Source organism: Rhamphochromis longiceps, linkage group LG6, assembly GCF_057381845.1.
Source record: "Rhamphochromis longiceps isolate RC_006_pf linkage group LG6, R_longiceps_female_GT1.1, whole genome shotgun sequence".
Lineage (NCBI taxonomy): Eukaryota > Metazoa > Chordata > Actinopteri > Cichliformes > Cichlidae > Rhamphochromis > Rhamphochromis longiceps.
In genome coordinates, this window is record NC_140562.1 from 38,766,546 (window position 1) to 38,789,048 (window position 22,503).

The 22,503-nt window shown below is 41.9% G+C and overlaps 1 protein-coding gene across 2 annotated transcripts in view; it reads left to right on the plus strand.

Moving 5' to 3' along the window:
* Positions 1-7,622: 7,622 nt before the first annotated feature.
* Positions 7,623-22,503, plus strand: part of grk4 (G protein-coupled receptor kinase 4) — a 54,968-nt gene continuing 40,087 nt past the window's right edge. Inside the window, exons 1-2 of one of the 2 annotated variants that reach the window (XM_085410668.1) lie at positions 7,623-7,952; positions 22,186-22,281. In XM_085410668.1, the coding sequence (XP_085266794.1) occupies positions 7,901-7,952; positions 22,186-22,281 (148 nt within the window). In that variant the 5' untranslated portion in view covers positions 7,623-7,900. The remainder of the gene's footprint in view (positions 7,953-22,185; positions 22,282-22,503) is intronic. The other variant, XM_085410667.1, reaches the window with a different exon arrangement.

The following is a 22,503-nucleotide window of genomic DNA, read 5'->3' on the forward strand; positions in this document are numbered from 1 at the left end:
GCCAGGAAACAGCATCAGCGTACAGACCGACGGCTGAAGCTTCTTCACACCTCAAACACTTTCCTAAGTGAGGAAAAAGTGTAGACTTTAATCATTTAAGTAGAAGTTCGGATATCCGTGTATATATATATATATATATAATCATTTCTTTTTTTGAGCTCCAGCAGATTTTCTTTGTGTACTGGCTGTGGTCAGCTGACATGTGCTGGTGCTGCTCTGAGGTTTCAGGCTCTTTGTGGACTTACACAGCTGATTTCAACAAAATGTAACCCAATATTTCACAAGCTGTCTTGGCTAATTTCCATTCCCTTTGCTGAAAGCGTACTGTTTATTCTGTCTTTATGTTAGACAATATAAAGTTGGTAGAAGAATGAATCTAAGCATAATATTGTCAACTTAAATTCAAAATTATTTCTGCTACAACTGATGTAAACCAACATTAACCATTCACAGTTACTTACTGCATATTTACCACAGTACAGCAAACTAATCTATGGGGAACAGAGCTTTCAGTCGCTCTGCTCCTCGGCTCTGGAACTCTCTTCCTCCTGCACTAAGAAATATTGACTCCCTCTCCGTATTTAAGACACAGCTCAAAACACATCTGTTTAAACTGGCTTATTCGCTTTAATGCTGATTTTATCTGTTGTCACGCTCTGTTTTGTAATTTTAACTTATTTTATGTATTTTATGACTATTGTTCCTATTATTAAAAGTTTTTTTTTGGAAGGTGACCTTGGGTTTCTGAAAGGCGCCCTCAAATAAAATGTATTATTATTATTATTATTAATCTGTTTATTCTGAACTAAACTGCAGAGTACTTTCATTCAACCTTTAAATACTTAAGTTAGTATACCTTAGTCACTAACAGTTTGTTTAACAATGTGAACAAAAATAACAGATATGATATATATCTAATATAACATACACACCCAATACCTGATTAATAATTAGGAAATTACATGTAAGCTTTAAATTTCCAGTTTATCAAATGCCAATGGGCAGACATTACCTTTAACTATAACTGCTTTTCTTCCTCTCCGACCCTGTCTTTCTTATATCTTTCCCCTTCTCTGAGTGACCTTATCTCTCATTCTGGGAAATACAACAGCTGTACATTTAGAAAGCAGACACAGTGTGTGACAAACTCCATAAAAAGTTTGTGTGATATTTGCTGATGTTTGTTGAGCCGTAGAAAACACAGACATTTGTGTTAAAATGTAGGAAGTAAAAGTAATAACCATCCATCCATCCATCCATCCATCCTCATCCGCTTTGTCCGGGGCCGGGTCGCGGGGGCAGCAGCCTAAGCAAAGAGGCCCAGACCTCCCTCTCCCCAGCCACCTCCTCCAGCTTATCCGGGGGAATACCAAGGCGTTCCCAGGCCAGCCGAGAGATATAATCTCTCCAGCGTGTCCTGGGTCTGCCCCGGGGCCTCCTCCCGGTGGGACATGCCTGGAACACCTCACCCAGGAGGCGCCCAGGGGCATCCTTGTCAGATGCCCGAACCACCTCAGCTGGCTCCTTTCGATGTGGAGCAGCAGCTGCTCTACTCTGAGCCCCTCCCGGATGGCCGAACTTCTCACCCTATCTCTAAGGGAGAGGCCAGCCACCCTTCGGAGGAAGCTCATTTCTGCCGCTTGTATCCGCGATCTCGTTCTTTCGGTCACTACCCACAGCTCGTGGCCATAGGTGAGGGTAGGGACGTAGATCGACCGGTAAATTGAGAGTTTCGCTTTTACACTCAGCTCCCTCTTCACCACGACAGACCGGTGCAGCGTCCGCATTACTGCAGCTGCAGCCCCAATCCGTCTGTCGATCTCCGGCTCCCTTCTCCCATCACTCGCGAACAAGACCCCAAGATACTTGAACTCCTCCACTTGGGGCAGGAACTCATCCCCGACCCGGAGTGGGCACTCCACCCTTTTCCGGCTGAGAACCATGGCCTCAGATTTGGAGGTGCTGATCCTCATTCCCGCTGCTTCACACTCGGCTGCGAACCGTTCCAGTGCGAGCTGGAGGCCCTCACCCGATGAAGCCAACAGAACCACATCATCTGCAAAAATCAGAGATGAGATTCTGAGGCCACCAAAGCGAAAGCCCTCCGCCACTTGGCTGCGCCTAGAAATCCTGTCCATAAAAATTATGAACAGAACCGGAGACAAAGGGCAGCCCTGGCGGAGCCCATCACCCACCGGGAACGAGTCCGACTTATTGCCGGCAATGCGAACCAAGCTCTTGCAACGGTTGTATAGGGATCGAATGGCCCGTAGCAATGGGCCAGACACCCCACATTCCCGCAACACCTCCCACAGGACACCCCGAGGGACACGGTCGAATGCCTTCTCCAAGTCCACAAAACACATGTAGACTGGTTGGGCAAACTCCCATGCACCCTCAAGTATCCTGGAGAGGATAAAGAGCTGGTCCAGTGTTCCGCGACCAGGACGAAAACCGCATTGTTCCTCCTGTATCCGAGGTTCGACTAACGGACGAACTCTCCTTTCCAGCACCCTGGCATAGACTTTCCCAGGGAGGCTGAGGAGTGTGATCCCCCTGTAGTTGGAACACACCCTCCGGTCCCCTTTCTTAAAGATGGGGACCACCACCCCGGTCTGCCAGTTCACAGGTACTGCCCCTGATCTCCACGCAACATTGCAGAGGCGTGTCAACCAGGACAGCCCTACAACGTCCAGAGCCTTCAGGAACTCGGGGCGGACCTCATCAACACCAGGGGCTCTGCCACCAAGGAGTTGTTTAACTGCCTCAGTGACCTCGCCCCCGGAAATTGGCGGGTCATTCCCCTCATCCCCAGACTCTGCTTCCTCCTCGGAAGACGTGTCAGTGGGATTAAGGAGGTCCTCGAAGTATTCCTTCCACCGCCTGACAATTTTCTCAGTCGACGTCAGCAGCGCTCCGCTTTCTGACAAGTAATAACTTGTCAGAAAAATAAATACTCAAGTAAAGTCAGATACCTGTAAAAGTACAGTAATAAAGTATTTAATTGTAATTTTTCTGAGCAAACATGTCTTGAGAAATGTCAAAGGAGAATGTTCAGGCTTCTTTGAGATGATAGGATGGCAAGCATGGCTCCATCCTGCCTTGGTGGTTTAATGATGTAGGCAATAGTTTCTTGGCCCCTAATACCAACAGAGCAGTGTTTAAACACAGTGTTTAAGCACTACCTACAACCTATTTAATGTTTAAGCCACATCTAATACAGCTTGCCCTCAAAAGAGTTCAATTTAGCCCACAGGATGGGTTTGCACATTGCAAAAGTTGCAAAGAAGCCACATGTGCATTTTACGCTTTCACTGTATTTTTCCATAGAGAGCTTTGTGTTGCAGGTGCAATTTAATCCAAGCCCTATGTCTGACTCGTCAGTTTTACAGCTTTCTCATTAATAAACATCACAGCCATGGCCAGTTATCCTACACCAACGTCCAATGAACTTGCTGACAGGTTTCTCTGATTTAATACAGTAATGTGTCTTTGTAATTAAATTGGCTGAATGTGGAAAAACTGAGAAGATTCAACCTGCACTTGTTTTCTCAAACCTCAGACTGACCTTAATTATTTATTTTAAATAGAATGTTAATTGAAGGTGAATATCTTAAGCACATAGTAAAACTTATTTACACCACACAATAATTTAAAGGGGGGGTTGGGGTTGAGGGGGAAACTGGTTTGTGCTATTTAAGCTACCTTGACATTCAGATCTTTGCACTGTCTGTATACAGAAACTTTTTGTCCTATATGCTTAAAAATCAAGTCACTAGTAGACATAGACTAAAGACTATATTTCTAAGTGTCATAATCTTATAATATTAATAATTTGGTTGCTTCCATCTTTTCTCAACTTTATTGCCATGTTTGTGTCTACACACTCACTAAATTCCTTGCATGCATGAACACACCAGGCCAGTAAAGACAGCGGGAAAAAAAGATCCACTAGTTCCGCCATTTATTCTATAAACCATTCGCTTAAGTTTTCTTGACTTGGAAAAAAAAAAACACGTCAGGATTAGCTCTCTGTGGTCCAAAACAGGACCAAGATGCAAATTCTTTTTTAACTGTAATCCCCATCTACATGCAGTGGATATGTGCGTAACCTCTAACATACAGTGAGAAAAGCCTGGTTTGACCACTTCTCCAAAACTGCAAATGGCCCTAATCTAATGAATCTCTCACCATGAACAGGTAATACAGGTAAAACAGGAAATACAACTTTATTAAATTCATTCACTTATTTTTATGACTGTCAGTCTTGCAAACGTTGAGTTTTCAGATGTTTTGAGACTGTGTAGAACTTTGATTCAAAATCATCACCTCATCTTCATACAGTCGTTAATGCCAACTGCACCATCTGGCATTGTCAGTGTGGCTTGCATTAAAATGAAATGGGTGGGAAAAAATGAAAATGAATTGTTGGCACGGTGGTTAGCACTGTTGGCTCACAGCAAGAAGCTTCTGAGTTCAATTCTACCATCAGGCCAGGGTCTTCCTGTATGGATTTTGCATGTTTGTGCGGGTTCTCCCTGGGTACTCTGGCTTCCTCCCAGAGACATGCAGTTAGTGGGAATAGGTTAACTGGAAATTTTAAATTGTCCATAGGTGCGAATGGTTGTCCTCTTCTAAGTGTCAGCCCTGCAACAGACTGGTGACCTGTCCAGGGTGTACCCTGCCTCTCGCTCTAAGATACCTTGCATAGGCAGTAATTCATTAGTTTAAACTGAATTTTACAATATTTTACTCTAAATTGTGGTGGAGTATAAAACAAGGAATAAAAGAAATTATTCTAAAAAAGTACAAGTTCTTTATATATACTGTTACAATGGTGGATATTCATTTCACATTTTAAGTTTCAATTAATGAGGTTACTGTCTGTATAATCCCTCTGAGCAAAGGGCTCAGACTCCAGGCTGCTCTGAATGTCCCGTGTCAGCAAAAGAATCATGCTGTTGGATCTTAATGATGTTAGTGAGGGCATAAATAATTAATCTCAGACTGTGAGCACAGTAGCCACACCCACCTGCTGTTCAAAACTTTCTAAGGTTGGTTAGACGCAGCCAAGCAGAAGAAAGTTGCCTTAAGGGAAGATTTGACCTATTTTTACATTTGCAGTCAAAATACCCTATATGACACCTGCTGAACTTTGAAGGATATTGTGGGAATCTCAAAGCAGTGAAACAGTAAAGTGGGAGTATGTAGTGCACATTAAGAACAGAGGTCTACAGAGGTGAAAAGGTGCCTTGCTAGAGGGGGCGTTTACATAGATCTGTAATAGGGAGACATGGTGTTGCAGTGGTTAGTAGTCTCACCTCAGAGCAAGAAGATTCTGCCATGAATTAACAAATTTGTTTACTAGAACATTTTTGTGTTTGGTTAATTAATGTTGACTTAATATTGATAATTATAGATGGCATTTTCTTTTGATACAGCAGTGATCACAGTGCTTAATGGTTGTAATATTTATAAATATTTATAAATTATATACTAACTTTATTTAAATATATTTAAATGAGTATGGCTGTTAAATTGAACGGAATTACCTAGAATTGAAGGCTGCTTTCACAACCTTTTTGTTTTGTTTTGTTTTTTTGTAACTAGTCTTTTCTGGCAACGTTTGCAATCACAGTTATGATCTGTGGTAAATAAGTTTTCTTTTCCAAGGCAAGTAAAGACAAAAGTTCAGACTTTTTCTCAGAATTCTGAAAAACAATGATTGTGCATACAAAGAGGAGGTACTGAGGCACACAGAAACGCTCTGCAGAGAGTCATAAAAGCTCACAAAACATCACAATCCAACAGCTACCTACCCTGGAAGACATCCTTACCTCTCATTACCTGGACAGTTACCTGGAAAGTTTATCTCATCCCACCCATTATCTGTTTGAATCGTTAACCTCAAGAAAACATCACAATCTGTTAAAACAAGCAGCACACAATTAATCTGTGAGATTGTCACACGATTTTGTAACATTTTCAAACAAGATCTAGAGCGTGATTAAAGTGGTGGGTGGGTTCTTTTACATTGTGAATAAAGCCAGTTGAGTCTAATAATAGATTATATGACCTGATGAGCTTTAGTAGTTACATGGATGTTAAAATCACACACAATGATTATTTTATCTGAGCTGAGCACTAAACCAGATTCAAAAGTCTGAGTAAGGCCCCGGTGGGCAATAGATAACAACAAATAAAACTGTTTTTTGAGTTTTCCAGCTAGTGTGACCAAGGCTAAACCTCAGGTTTTCAAATGAATTAAAACTCTTTGTCTATGGTTGATTAACAATCCGAGTAACCTGTTACAACATGGTGATTATGTTAATTTAAATGACTTAAAATTAGCCAAATTACTTATTTTAAATACTTTACATACAATAAATAAGTAAATATGCAAAAGCTGCATGTCAGACTCACACATGATACGTTTATCTGTCTAAATAAAAGCTTATTTTTCTCAAAATACTACTTAAACTGTAACGATGCAACTCTGTATGACGTAATGCATGTTTTGTATTTCTGTGTTATCACCACAAGGTGGAGGCATTGAATCTATGCGCACCACCCGAGCCACTGTTTGTCAAGTATGATTTGTGTTGGTCTGGACGAGGAAGCTGGCAGTTATTGTTTATGCAACACAACACACATCCTTATTAACAAATACATTTATTCTGACATTTACTTTCGGTCTTACTGCTTTCACACCGCGTATCCAGTCCAGGCAGAACACGTTTGATCGATTCTGTATCTTGAACAAAAGCCTAACAAAAGCCTGTGAGAATCAGTGACCTTTGAGCTCTTTGATTCTCCACAGCCTACCCCTGGGCGCTCTTGCATGACCCTCGTAGCAAAACATAAACCGAAAGAGATTTCTTTGTGTTGTTGTAGTAGTTGCTCATTCTCATGCACAGAAGCAAAACCAGTCACAAAACTCCAAACATTTTTAAACAAAAGTTGATAAAGTGTTACCTCTTCGACATTATCTCAGGAGGCGGAGTGCTTTTTGCATACCCCCACCCCCTAAGGGTTTACTAGATCAATGAGTCAGATTACAGTCCCAGTTGGTTTCTGGGACATGATAGGCGGAAAACCAACTTGTTATCGCTGTACGTCAGGCTTCGACTTGCAGCAGCTTAAACCCCGACACCATTGTTCACACAACTTTAGGCCTCTGTGACATCCGTGTTTCCTGAGCAAGCGGCTCATGCAACAGCTGAGCAGGAAATTCTGGCGAGGGAAACTTTACCAATTAACACAGTCATTCATGTTTAGAAAGGCTTTTTGGATTCATTTAAAAAATGGGGATGGGGGGGGTCTCCTTTCCTAGATCTTTCCAGTAAGCTCTCAATGTATCACGTTATGTTTTTCTTCCCGGGAGAAACTTGGAAAAAACCTCACACATAAACACGTTTTAATCCCAAATAAATGACATAACCATAGGCAGTTTCAGGAGGTTAAGTCTTGGACATGCATGCATGTATACATGAATGCACTTGTGTGTGGATCTGTGTGTAGTTGTGCCGCTTGTAAATTGATCCCTCCTGCTCTTGCTGGTTCGTTGTGCAGAGAAGGGGCGAGGAGGAGGAGGAGGAAGAAAAGGAGGAGGAGGAGGGAGCTGAAACAGGAAGGAAAGCAGGCGGAGAGGGACGGGAGGGAGGCTGTGAATGCTAACAAGCCCCGTCGTAACCGTATAGCTGTGTAGGTAGGGTTTGATAACACATCTTGCAATGGAGAGGAACGACGACCACTATTAAAACTCCTACTATGCGCCAGCGCAGAGTCCGCCTTGCGCGCGTGCAGCAGCCTCACCGTCGTCGGCACGTTTGATCAGAAAAACCGTCTTTTTTCCTCTGAGTGAAATGTATCGCGACTGCTCGGGATTCACATTCTGACAATGGAGATTGAAAATATCGTGGCCAACACGGTTCTCCTGAAGGCACGGGAAGGTAAGTTCAGCTTAATGGCTTCAAGAATGAATCGTCTTTTCTCCCCCTCTTCGGCGACTTGGCCGTAGCTTTCCGCCTGTCCTTCTCGGGGTTTATGCCTTCTCTGTCTCGCATCCCTGCGCAGTGCTTTGTCTCCGGGCAGAACCCAAACATGTTCTGCCGAAATCTGCTGCTCGCACAAGAACTGCACGCAGATTCACCGGGGCACCTTAACGTAAGGCCCCGAAGGCTGGAGATGAACAAGGCAGGGAGTGTTTGCAGCATCGTGCTTAGATGGCTGCGTTAAATGAAGGCTGTCGAGCGAATTTTTTCACACAGGCGGCAGTGGTTTGGTGGATATTTACGATGACATAACAGACATTTAATGATATCCACGTTATTGACTGTGGAGCGAAATTCGGCTGCGCAGCGGGGCTCTTTGCGCCGGTGCCTTCTTACCTGTCATTGTAGGTTTCGGTGTGTTTAAAGCCTAATTAGGCAGGTAAAGTCAGCGTGTGGTGCTTTGACGCAGAAGTATGCGGCTGCATTGGCTGTTGATTAGACGGGAAGGGGGTTATGTGATAGTGAGGGGCTTCTGGAGACTAGAAGGTAGCCCCGGCGGCCCAGGCTCCACAGCCTCGATCGTGCACACTGCTCAGTGGGCCGGGGATCCCACAGAGGCAGCTCACCTGGAGGTGGAAAAGAGGCGAGTATCCATCTGTTTTCCATGAGATGGCAGAGCAGCGAGGCCACTTTTGTAGCCAGTGAGTGGGCGCTGGGTGGGTGTGCAACACTGTATCAGCAGCCTGAGGAGGGGCGGGGGGAGAGAAGAAGTGTAATTACTGCTCAACGATTTCCACTCGTGTTTTTTCTCTCTTTCTTCCCCTTCCAAACAAAATCGAGCAGGAGGCTTTGTGATTTCAGATGATATTATGCAAGCTGATGCATTTTTCTCGAAAGCAAATTCACTCACAAGCCCGAAAGGCTGGAGTGGGGGTCGCGCCTCGGTGTGCAGAGGCCTTCCCTGCTTATGGTTTACATTATATTCAGAATGCGTTTCAGTTGGAGACTGAACGCCAACACTGCCGTGAAATGGATTGTTCACGGCAGCTGTGAATCCATTTCATAGCAGCAGTTGCTCCGTACGAGACAAAGCACCAGGCTCTCCTTTCGCTGCCTTTAAATGGTGCTCGGCAAAGGCTTCCCACGAATGTCCCGATATTACTGCACAAGAGTCGGATCTACAGGCTCAATACCTGCCGGAGTTCACCTTCTCTTATCACCCCCCTCGGAGGCCCTCGGAGCACAAAGATAGTGGGAAGAGCACATCTGTCAACAATTTCACAATGTTATACATAATTAAAGCACTGGAAACGGAAAGATTTATTGATTAACCGGATAGTCATTTAACAGGCAGTTGATCACATCAGTTTATTGAGCGAAAATACAAAGCTCTAGCTTATTACACCTTTACACTGTTTTTATTTGGTTGGAAAGGGTGGAAAGTGAAATCACCAGCACCACAAGCATCCTCCTTATAGTTAGAGTTGCGTTTTTATATTTCTCCCTGCTATGCTATTCACCATTCATTGTCTTAATTATCATTAAGCCTAAAACGGCCAACAGCCCCTCAGTTTATGTCTGGAAGGTTCACTGGAGACTAGTTGGATGTTAAATCATCTTTCCATAGGTGGGTGTTCTCAGCTGGCAAAGTCTTTCACAATGGCAGAGTAACTAGTTGCAGAGCGAACAGCACCTTTAAAAGCACACAAATCCAGACAGAAAGCAGCTTCTATGCATCACATTTCAGTGGCCTTCTATCCAAGAGTCTCTCTTTGGTTACCTTCATGCCATACTGTACATAACAGCGTTTGCGTGACCCTGCTGATGTGTCCTTCAGCAAGACATTAAATCACTTGCTCTGTAGCTCTCTGACCTCACTGTGGAGAGAGAAAATTACAGATTATTAGTCTTAAGCTGTGCAAACCAACTCGGGTTCTGTTGACAGTTTTCGTCTTCTCTGAATCACCGCTACACATTTGTTGGTGTCCAGAAAACTGTTGAGTGTCACTTTATACAGTCATTCTTTATACACCTGTGCATGTGAAACTGGGTGGCCACAGTGAGAAGTGTTATAATAGGGTGTGTTCAGTCTGGCACAGTGGAAATGACATGCGTCAAAGGAAGTGGTTTGAGATGACACTGCTCCTGATGCTCCACACCCCTGCCTATGCGAATTTCACACATGCATTTGTTATAAAATGTAAAAGGAAAAGCGTAACAATAACAGTATTTAATTGATGGGGAGGCGGTCTTAAACTGTGACGAGAAGTTAAACAGAAAGTCCCGAAGTTTGAAGACGTTTGGGGGAAGACCAAGAAGAAAACGACTTCAACCGAAAAATCAAGAGTTCCTCCTAACGCAGCAGTTTCATTAAGCATCCCGCGATGAAGTGTATTAATCATTGTGTTAAGCAACCATGTTCAATATTTAACTGTAAATAAACAAACCTGACCACTACATATTTGATGTGTGGTTTTGGTGGTTCATGTTCACAGAAAATATTTAATACATGACATTTAAACACGGACACTTGAGATCATTAAAAAAAAACCCCAAAAAACTGTTATCATAGTTTGTCTTGCAGACTCCACTGTTTACAATACTTTGCAGGCACCTGAGTTGGCAGAGCACCCTATCACAGAGGAGCAGATGGTGGCGTGAAGAGTGCTGAGGAAAAATTATGTTTACTCTTCTGCTGTAAAAAGTTCTCCTCCCATTGCACTTATATGTCAGAGTGTTTTTAATGGCTGCATTGCAGAGACCTTTTGGTGATCAGTTTCAATATAACAGTGGTTTACGTGAAATGGGAAAGATGTTTAGGCACACACTGGTATATTGCTTTTAAGCAAACAGTACAGCTGTGTCTTAATTAGGAGATTATGAAGGAAGCCAGAAACTTTATGAGACACGTCTTCCCTTTGTACACCTGGAAAAATAAACTAATGCTGAAGTAGAGCTGGGCGATAGAACGATAACGATATGTATCGCGATATAACTTTTACTCGATAGAGAAATTAAGCTATCGCGATAGACCTCGCCGCTCTTGTCCTCTTAAAAAAAAAAAAAAAAAAAAAAAAAAAGGTCAGCCGATCCAAATTCAGTAGCGCAGAGCTGAACCAATCACAGCCGCAGCGTCACGTCGTGTGACTTGCTACGCACAGCACAAGTGCCACGCCGCACGTGTGTTTGTTTGGGAAGCAGCCAGCGGGTAATGGAGCCAGCGCGTAATGGAGGAAATGAGTGTGCCGACTAGAAAAATCAACCGAGCGTGACCGAAGAGAAAACCGATGATGGTTCCAATGCCGGAGAGATTGTCGAACGGAAGAGCCAAAGAAGTTCCGTAGTGTGAAGGTATTTCGGCTATTTCAAGTCTGACAAAAAACAGAGTAGCGTGCACTGTAAATTGTGCTGAAAGCAAGTCTGGAAATACAATAAACTGGTGCATGCGTCACACTGTGCGCCGCGTTATTGTTTCGGTGAAATGAATTTCTACAATACTGTTACTGTTAATTCTACTCTCTGCAGTGTTTAAATGCTTACATATACACACAGTTACTGTCCGTCCACACATACGACTCTGTTCTGCTTCTATGCCGCAGCTTTGTTTACTTTTTCCCACCGAGGCTTCTAGACTTCTGATTGGCCAACATTTCTGCACGGTTAGGAATCTAGCGCCACCTGCTGCTTTGGCATGTTCATAGCAGCGTTTTCCTTCATTTCTGCCTTTACGTGTGAACGGGATTATTTTTTAAAACGAAAACAGAAAATCTCCGTTTTCAAAAATACCCGTGTACGCGTGGACGTAGCCTCAGTCTCTGACTGGAAGCGCTAATTCGTCATTCGGCTTTTGTCAGACTAAAGTAACTGTTAAAACTGTTTGAAAAGCTAAGCTATACAACAAGGAGAGATTGAGAATTTCCTTTTAGTTCTCAGTTTATTTGATATTGACAAAAGTTAGTCAGTTTTGTCTGTTCTTCTGTAAAACAAACTAAGATTTATTTTTAGAATTAATATTTTGTTTCTAAGTGGAATTGACAATTTAGTCTGTTTCGTTTGTTCTATTTTGAAACTTAAACGCTTTAGCGGCTGCCTTTTGTGTAGTTTGCAATATTTGCCTTTATTTATCTGAAAAAGTCTCATGTTCCTTAAGTACATCTACCCTGTTGAACTTATTATGGGAAATAAATATTTAAAAACAAGCTGCTGATTATTTCACATTTTACTTGTGAGCAACGGCACATTTAAATCTTACAAATATAGTTATTTGGCTTATATCGTGATAGATATCGTTATCGCCTGAAATGAAAAAAACATATCGTGATATGAAAAAATCTCATATCGCCCAGCTCTATGCTGAAGCTTAATATTAGCAGTGGTGTTGTAAACAGTTAAAAACGGAAAAGGTTCCTAGAAAAATCCAGACATGTATCCAGTAATGCTGACAGATGACAGCACTTTAACATCTCAGGCTTAATTTATATCTTAGAACAAAACAAAATGCCTTAACTGGTATTACCATATGTATTAAAGCTGCACTTTACAAGTTTAAACTGCTGAGGATCATGGGTGTTGTAGTACTTTTTTTTTTTTCAGCTAGCTCTCGGGCCTTTTGGTGAAGCTTGACTTGAAACTGCTAACACAGTGTGTTACTGTTGGCGAGTCTTTGGTGCCGGTATTAGAAATTAGTTGCCTTTGAAACTGCGTTTCCCAGAGTGCTCTTTGAGAGCCTGCATTGACTTGTTGTATTCAGCTGTGTGTTATAAATATAGTTGCTGGAAGAGGATTGGTGATGACATGATGGGGGCAAAGAGGAAAAAAAAAAATTTATCTCTTCAATCAGAACATTTTGTCTTTGACTGAATGATATTTAGTTTGTTTTTTTCATGTCATTTGATGGGTGTTTTCTGTTTGTTTCTGTAGAACAGCAGATATGCGAAGCTGTCACAGAAATCAGATAGCTTTAAAAAAAAAATTACAAAACAATAAAAAACATCAGCAACTATTCTTAAATATTGAGAGACTGGAAATGCACTGATCTGACTGTCCTGCAATATAAGTATTATGCATTTGATAAATGGAAATATGCTCTTGTATCCTATTAAAGCAGAAATCTTAATTTGTTTCAGCTGTCACCAACTTTACATTCATCTCCTGGGACGCAAACGCAGTATAATCGCTAAGTAGTAATGTGAATTATCTACAGAAGACTATGGTAAAGGGTTAGATAACTCCACTGGAGACCTCGACATGTAATCACCAAGAGTTACGCTAAAGAGACTGAACCTACGTGGTATTTCAATCTCGGACTTTCTGGAATTAAATGTAATCACAGACCTAAAATGGAAGGAATGTGGATTGTCCAGCGCTCACATGAGCTTTGATTTTTTTTTTTCTCTCAAATTTCTTTTGCAATAGAACAATACAGGTATAAGCAGATATGGCTGCGTTGGTGTTGGTGTCACTAACCTCTGTGCGTGCGCTGCCCTCTCCTTACCACCATTCAAACTTGAATCCCGTCACTCCTCTCAGACCACTTGTGAGGGTTTTTCTGTGACGTTAGCCAGCGTAGCTTTATTAGTTTTGTGGTTGTAGCTGGGCTAACACTCGTTGTCATCACTCTGGGGTGTTTCCTCCAGCTGAGGCTCATAAAACACATTGCTTTGTGACTGTCCCTTGATGTGGGACTCATTTTACAGTTATTACACCCACAAATGGGCTGTGCGGAGAACGAGATGCACTGTGTTGCGTACTCGGCTCTGCTGCATACCTTTAGCAGGGATGCTTAGCTGGGTGGCTGCTGGGATGTTCATTAACATGTCTTCTTGGCAAGCTGAGTAAACATGAAGAGGCACTTTTGAAGCACTTTATGAACATCTATTAAATGTTAAATGGGCATTCTTCCTACGACAACCCAGCTGTCAGTCTGCTTTTAACAATGTGTAAGTTATGTGTAAGAGCGGCTTCGGAGTGTTGTGGTGACTTATGCTTTGTTGCTCTAAAGAGGTTTTTTAGAAGTTGTAGAAAGTGTATTAAATGCCCTTAAAGATTTTTCATGCTTTATACATTTTTCTTTTTATAACATTAATAAAGTCGCAGTTTTAGATTCTGTCCTTGGTAAATTTCACGTCAGTCCTGCCTTCAAATATGACTCGATGTGTTGTCCTGTTAAAGCTCATTTTCAAGGTGTAATCTCTTCTATGTGTCCTGTGCTCAAGGGCCCCGTTCTGGGAAGGCCTCTTTTCTGTGTTTCAGTTTTCCCTGCCAGGCTATGAAATTAACCATTCCACCCTTCGTCGAAGAGACAGCTGTAGATAACTCCCAGATGATTAACCTTTCAGTTTCTTCTCTTAAACCCACATGAAGTCTGTCGGTATCTTGCTCAAGTTTAGTCTGACCATGTTCCCGTACTGTCCTTCCCTCCCCCTTCTCCCCTAAGACACTGTGAAAACAAGGGTCAGTTTTCAAGCACGCCTCGGCTCGGTTTAATGGAATACCTCAAGCACAGAGACATGAGGAAGAAAAGGTCTTGCAAAACACCATAGCACGCTGCTGGAATGAGCACGGGAGCTTGTTTATGTGCAAAGTGCTGTGCTCTGTGTGTGTGTGTGTGTGCTCGTGCTTGTCATTTTGCTCATGTGAGAAATTGCTTGTCCTACCTCATGTGAGATCCGCTGCCCCCCCCCCCACGCACTGCCACGCACTTCTTCGTTTGTTGTCACTGGAATTTACTGTGATGTTGCAGCGTTCCTCGCAGTTTTGCACGCGAGCCACTCTTTCTCTCAGGGCCATATGGAGGAGGAGGAAAGTCTGGTTATAAAGAATTAATGAAGGCATAACGGGAGAAGAGAACTGTTTATATATGGAGGGCAGCAAGAGGCTGAATCAGAACATGTGAGCGAGGTGAGGAGTAGAGCAGAGCAGAGCTGGCTGATATTCACATGTTTCTCTTTTCCTCTCTCTCAGCTGATGTGTGTCTTTCAGTGCAAGTATACAGATGGATTACCTTACGCAAACACTGGGCCTTTGCTCTCAATAGGCAACACAGATACTCACAGCTAATATTTTCCTTATCAGGGGCTGCACCAGCCAATCACACACTGTATGAGAGTGACTGGGAAAGCAACAGACCATTCATTTATCATGGCCAGGCTCCATTGTGCCTATGTGCGTGTGCATGCTCGTATTACAATGGGCCTAAACTATGTGTGACCCTCTTTCATTTCCTACTATTTAAGTCGTGTTTTTGGGAGATGGCTGCGGCAGTCCAATACAAACCTCCACCTATGCTGCTGCTGTTGGACAGGCTTCAAATCAGAAGAAGCGCCGAATATTCAGGATGTGATTGTACTGAGTAAGAATATCCTGGTAAACATTATTATCAGTGTTTTGAAAGTTAGAAAAACGTTTCTCATGTGCAATGTAGTTAATTTACTCAACAATGTTTTTGGCTTATTACCTCTCTCTGTGCCAAAAGTACATGGTGACCCCCATCTTTGACCTTCACGCAGCTTTTTATGTCAGAGTTCAAAGAAGTAAACCTTCACGTACTCATTAAAAGTCACTCTGCGTAAGTGTGTAGCCTAACTGGCTGAATCATATTGTGTGAATACGGGCTGCTTACTGCCACGGTCAGGCTGTGACTGTCACAGACGAGTTGGATTTTCTGGCCTTGTGGCTGTTATTCCGAGTGTCAGCATGTGACATGTGTTCATCAGATGGCCGGGCGTCTTCCGCCATATGGTGATTCAAAATAAAAACGAGTTGTGATGACAGCAGCGCTGCTCTATGTTCACGGTAACATCTGAAGAAGCTGGGAATCACAGCAGAGAAAATACTCGGTGATGGTGTTTTGTCGTTTAAGTGTTTTAGAACTGTTGTTTTCTAGTTCCCAATATCGGAGCAAATAAGACTTTTCATCTTATTTTTAAATAACGCTTTTTTGTTAGAGTGTATTTTTCTGAGTATTAAAATGATCATTTGTGGCACACAGAGATAAAAAGTTGCCCTCCTCCTGATGTCAGTGGCACCAGCCACACAAGGGCCATATCAAGGCCAGCAAACTTGGGGTCTATGTGGTTATTACTTCGAGATGTACCTCCTGCCTAAATGTTATTGCAGTTTTTTAACATTTTTATTGCAGTTTTAGTTTGCTATGACCCTTCATGGCGATGGTGGGATAATATAATCTGATTCACTAAAGAAAACATGTAATGTTTTTGAAAAACATGACAAAGGTTTCGCCATATCTCGACTCAACTGATCTCTAGAAGTTGTTAGAAAAACAGGTTCGATCCACGGAGGCTTCACCTTGTACCTTACTGAACTTTCTGCTGCTTGGTGCCTAAAGCCCTCAGACGTCTTGTGGAGTCCATGGAGTGCAGAGCTGTTTTGGATTTAGATGCATCCTCGATGCACTAATCGTCTGACTGATTTGCGTCTCTGTTTTGTCTCACCTGTTTCCAGGCAGAAACTGTTTTTGTCTCACTTGTAAGGCCTAATTGTACTATTACACATTCTGTGAAATAACTAGTGAACTCTATTTGAACTGGTATTAATAAAAGGCAAATCTGAAGTGTGGATTTGTAACTGCTGCAGGAATTAGGATGTGGCTGGGCAGGGGGAGCTGCGCTGAAACGATACTGCTACAGTCGAATGTGCAACCTCCAGTCTGGCTTCTTCTTTCACTTGAGATGAAAGAGAGATGAAAGAAGTAAAGGCAGTGATATAGGGACTGAATTTGTCTTGCACATGAGCTACAAGCACACCAGTGATCACAGAGTAGGAGAAAAAGCAGACTCAAAAGAGGACAATGAATGTACATTCATTAAAGCAGCCATAACTCACCTCAGACAGAACTGCAAACAGTAGCTCCATGAAGATACTTAGTGTACACATGTGCTCTTTTTATTTTTTCTGCAGTCTCAGTTTTATACGTGTCTAACCGGTTAGACTTGAAACTTCAGAAAATACACTAAAATACACTTCAGGAAGATAAATAACACTGCTAGTGACTTTGTCTGCTATAATTTGTATTTATTTATTTATATATATTTGTACGTATATAATTTCTCTATTCACATTTGAACAAATGGCACTTGTGTCCCCTTTAACAAATGACAGACTGTTGGCTGTTATCAAAAAGAAAGACATGGTTACATAAAGTTACTTTAAACAAGCTGAGTGTTATGTTGGGTCATCTATTCAGCTGTTGCCAAAGCAGTTTTTCTGGCCTTTTTTGTGGCATTTTGCTTTGGTTGGATGGGTGACAGTACCGAGTGACAGGAAACAAGGGGAAATGGAGAGGGGAGTGATGTGAGGCAACTGTAGCCAGTCTAACTCAAACCAGAAAAGCTGGTGACATGTTGCTACATCTTACTGATGTACGACCGGGATGACCCCGCTTTCTATAACTTTTTTTCTTTCAGGAAAGGAATGTGCATTCTCGCATATCCTCAAGCTGCATGTCTTGTTTTTGATGTCAGACTTCCTCAGTCCGTCTTAGGTTTTTTTGTCTCGTCACTGCAGCACATGCGTTGGACTTTTGCAGATCTTGCTTGGTGATCTCAGCGCTGGCTGTAGCTCGGCTATGAATGAGCAAAACTTCTCTGAAGTCAGTGTTTATGGAGGGCCCCGTTTTCTCGAAGGGGAGAACCAAAGTTAAATAAATACTTGCTCCATCCTGTCTGCATTAAGGGCCTGCACACATGGCTTTGACGTCAGAGTGACTTTAAACAGGGTGGGGTGGCCCAGCCGGCTCTGACAAGCATGAGCACACTCGCGCATACACACATTCTTCAAAAGCTTGCTATTAAAATCTTTTTTCTTTTCAATATCTTTGTCTATCTGGTGTTTTTTGTCAGTTATTTCCTGTTTCCTTCTCTTTCTTTCCATCGGAAATTTGAGTCTCGTGTAATTTTACAGTATAGAGCCCATTAGCTGAAACACTCACATTTCCTACTCACAGTATAAGAAGGCAATACGAGAGAAGTAAATCTCTGTCTATTTCTTACTTTCTGCAGAGCAAGTTTGATTGTATTCATCAATCTTGCAGTGTTTTTGGCTCAATATATTTGCAGACTTTTCCTGCAACTGGCCATCATCACACAGCAACAGCTGTGCAACAGCCAATCCAACATTTGGCTTCAACATTTTTCTTCGTTGGCCTCTTTTGTTTGTGTATTCAGTTTTCCTGCAACAAGGAAACATAGCTTTGTGTGTGTGTGTGTGTGTGTGTGTGTATGTGTGTGTGGTGTGTGTGCCCTGGAGCCTCACAACAGGTCCGTCAGCATACCTGTCTTCAACAACCTGATGCCACATGATTTTAAAAGCTTCATATATCAACAAGCAGTTCCAGTTAAACAGTGTAAGTTTTCTCACGGTTAAAAGAAAAAAAAACATTTTTTTTTTGTAATGTGTGTACTACTGTTGCATGTTGCATGTAAAACTAATTCAGGCAGTTTGTTCAGGGTGAAAATCAACAAGCAACAGACAGCAAAGTCAGAAAGTTGAACTCTTTCATATTTTATTTTTTAAAGTAGTTTGATGCAGAAGAAGATGTATGAGGATGTTGTTTTTGTAGTGTTCCGAGCGTGCACACTGTTCGTTCTGCAGGTGTTTGACCGTCATGGCCTCCTGTGAGATTTTGTGCTGAAGCTGTCACAAGTCTCTGCCAGGCCAGCTGGTGTCTAGTGAACTTTGGGGCAGAGGATTTCCCTCTCTGTTTTCATAATCAAACTGTCTATGTTGCTCACTCACACTTAGGCTGGCTGATGTACTGATGTAACATAGTAATCGAGAAAAACCAACATTAATCATTTTAAATTCACTAACTGTGAAACAAGAAGATGGGTTGCTCTCTTCCCCTGATAGAATTTTTTTGTCACATATAAATACTAATGTTTTTTTTTTAATTATTAAAACATGCAGAAATGCATCTACTTTTAAATTTTTAAAAGAAAAGATTTTCAGAATTAGAAATGCACAGACTTATCAAACATTAATACTGGCCCCTATTCTCCTTGTTGACTGTCACAGTACTGTGAGCGCATAAAATGTCAGTATTGCATGTTTTAAAATCAGGTAACCACTTGCATAAATTTACCACAAGCTTCAAACATTTATCCACAAAAAGTCCACAACTATCCATCCATTCATCCATTTTCTTCCGCTTAACCAAATCATGGGAAAACATACCAAACAAAAAAACTTTATCTATTCCAGGATTGTTGACAGATTTTCACATGTCTGCATATTTTACTTTTAAACACATAGGATCTTGATATTCAGAGATCTTCAGACATAGTCATAAGAGTGTTGATCATCCATTTGTCTGCGGCATAAGCAAACACGCAAGCCTGTCTGAAGGGAGGAGGTTTTCAGGAAGGTAGACTGCCTTGTATTTGCATCCTTTTTGTATAATAGACAGTCCAGAGGCAGATATGAAATGATTAGAGATGAGAATTGGCTAAAGACATTTAGCTATTTTTATCTTTTTATTGTCCCCTTTCCACTGATGATGGATAGGGCTGTGCGATATGACCAAAATCTCATATCCCGATATAAGACATCTATCGTCCGATAACGATATAAATCACAAAAATTCAACATTTTTTGTAAATTCTGTGAATCTCGGGCAGCTCGACTTGCGTGAAGTGTTTCCAGCTGCACGTTGCGTACCTGGAGTCGAGTGTTTTAACCGATGCATGAAACTATACATTTTTAGACATGAGTTGTAACGGCCGCCGTTTTCTTTGTGAGTATTTATTACACGGCGTGCTGCGGGGAAAAGCCTGTTCTAACGTTTGAGTCTAAGGTTTATTTTTTAGCACCTGGCGGCTCTTTTTTGCTTCTCATCCGTAAACACTCTGAATACTCTTTCACATGATTCAGTTTATTTTGAAAAGTCTCAACAGGATCTTGAGCTTTATTGTGAAATGTTTATGTGGAAAATAAATAAGTGGACACGTGCCGCGATGGTTTTATCGTCGTTGTTGCTAACGACAACGCATATGCTTGCTCGTCTGTAGTGTGGTTATATTAAATACAAGAGAAAGAGAGAACTTTAAGAAATTAATATAGCCACTACAGTGACCATCAAAACGATGAAAAAATATTGCCGTAAACAGTTTATTTTGCGACACCACGAAACAAACGATAAAATTAAACGATAGACGTTTTTATATCGTCATCCGATATATATCGTTATATCGAACAGCCCTAATGAACGAGATTAATCTAGAACCAGGTCTTTGTATTCCTACTAGAAAAAAAGGACTGCTCCTAGTCCCTAAAAGCTGGCACCACAAAATAGCTGGGCTCTAAAGTAGGAACCTCTGACGCAAGCGGCTGTGGGAGGGAATATTCATAGATTATTCACAGATACAACTGTGATATTTTTATTTATTTATTTTTTTTTTTGTCTTCCTTGTATAATTCCCCCAGCCTTTGTTAGCAATGATTTGGGATGCACAAGTAGGCCATCATAATAGTGGAAAATGGGTAATTGTGAATTTGTGTTGAACCATGTGCTTTGTCAGGATGGTCCTCCAAGGATCATTGTTTTTATATATTTTTATGTACGCTTTGTAGCTTTTATTAAGAAAGGATAGTGAAGAGAAGGCAGGAAAGCTGTGAGATAGCACAGAGGAACTTTACTGGCATTGTGTAAACCATAAAATACCAGTCCTAATCAAATGATGTTGTAATCAGCAAATGTGTGTCGAGCTACTTTTTAAAATGTTGATCACCTATTTTAATAATGGCCGAGTTTGCAGACAGATGTTATAAAATATCAGATTTTCTCTTTAAGTGTGTGTGTGTGTGTGTGTGTGTGTGTGTGTGTGTGTGTGTGTGTGTGTGTGTGTGTGTGTGATCCAGTAATGATGGAATGATGACCTGTGGATAATGTCCACGGAATAAGGTTGGAACAGTATCCACACATGCTCACATCTAGCAAATATCAGGAAACCATCCACTTTGGATTTGTACTTACAACTTACATAGCATGAGTGTGCTACAGGCAGGATACAAGAGTACTGGTTGCCCACTATGAATTACATGGATAGCTTTCTGCTATATTCTTACATTGGCTCAGTTGGACATTGCGTAGATTTTGTGTAAAGGATCTGGCTGGGTGTGGACTATGTAATGTCTGCAGCATAGCCGGTGTAGCTGAGCTTGAGGCAAGAGTTTGAGATGAGAAGGTCATCGAGGGGAAATGCAAGGGATTTCCAGATGAGACAGTCTGCAGGCAAACCTCCTCAGTTGGATTGTTTCCCATTCCTGACTTCTTTTCTTCCCCATTTCTCTGGACACACACACACACACACACACACACACACCCCTGCTGCTATTGGAATGAGATTCCTTGTGAAATATACAGAGTGACTGGGGTCCTCTGTAGAGCGCTGTTGGGCCTTGAGATCGTTTACCACTCATATCAGGGTCATCTGATCTGCCAAGACGACTGCCCAACATTACTGTGTGTGTGCGAGTGTATGTGTGTGTGCACGCACACGCATTTACGAGAGAGAGAGACACACAATATGTGTGTGCCCCATGATCTTTGAAGCTGTCAACATTCTTCACCACATGCCCTGCCATGATGCATGGAGGCGACTGGTGAGATGAACCACCTGCTCTGGCCTCTGGTCAAAGCAAGGTCAACATGAACAAGCTTGTGCACACCCACACACACGCACATGCATAGACGCGCACACACGGTTCCCATGAGTCTTAAAAAGTCTGAAGTATTTCATTTCATTTTGATAGTTATGAAATGTCTTAAAATCTTTTCTCTTGTGAGAGGTTTTAATTTAGACATGTGGTTATAACTGAGACTTTTCCTAACACTTGAAGTGAACCTATTGTGCTCATTTCCATATTTCCACCTTTATGTTTTTTGACTGTACTAGAATTGTTTTCCATAATTAAAAAATAATCCTTATTGGATGAAGTAAAGGATAACTAAATAAAAACAAGCTGTTTTAGCTCCTCTCCCTTTCTTTATTCTGATTGGCTGATCCTTGCACACAGTAGGTTTGAACAGCAGATGGGTGGGGCTTATGTCCTCACAGCAGCCCTATTCATATGTTTGTGTTGAAAATGCCAATGGATGGAAACTGTTAAAGACTCCAAATGCAATATTAAAGCATAGATGGGCTGACGAGGAAACTCTCATTTTGTGTCTCAGGTGGAGGAGGAAAGAGGAATGGCCGCAGCAAGAAATGGAAAGAGATGCTAAAACTCCCGCACATCAGCCAGTGTGAGGAGCTACGTCGCACCATCGGTAAGAAACTGGTAGTGCATGTGGGTGTGAGACAAAAAGATAACTTGCCATGCTGTGTCGTTGGGGTGGGCCTGACTCTGTGAGGAAGTTCAGATTGGACTTCCTTCCTGTTTCTACCCGTCTCCACCCGTAGTTACAAGCAAGGGACAGGAAACCCTGTGTGTGTGTTTGTGTGCGTGTGACTGAGACAGGGAATCTGTTTGTACTGCTGTTTCTGAATCT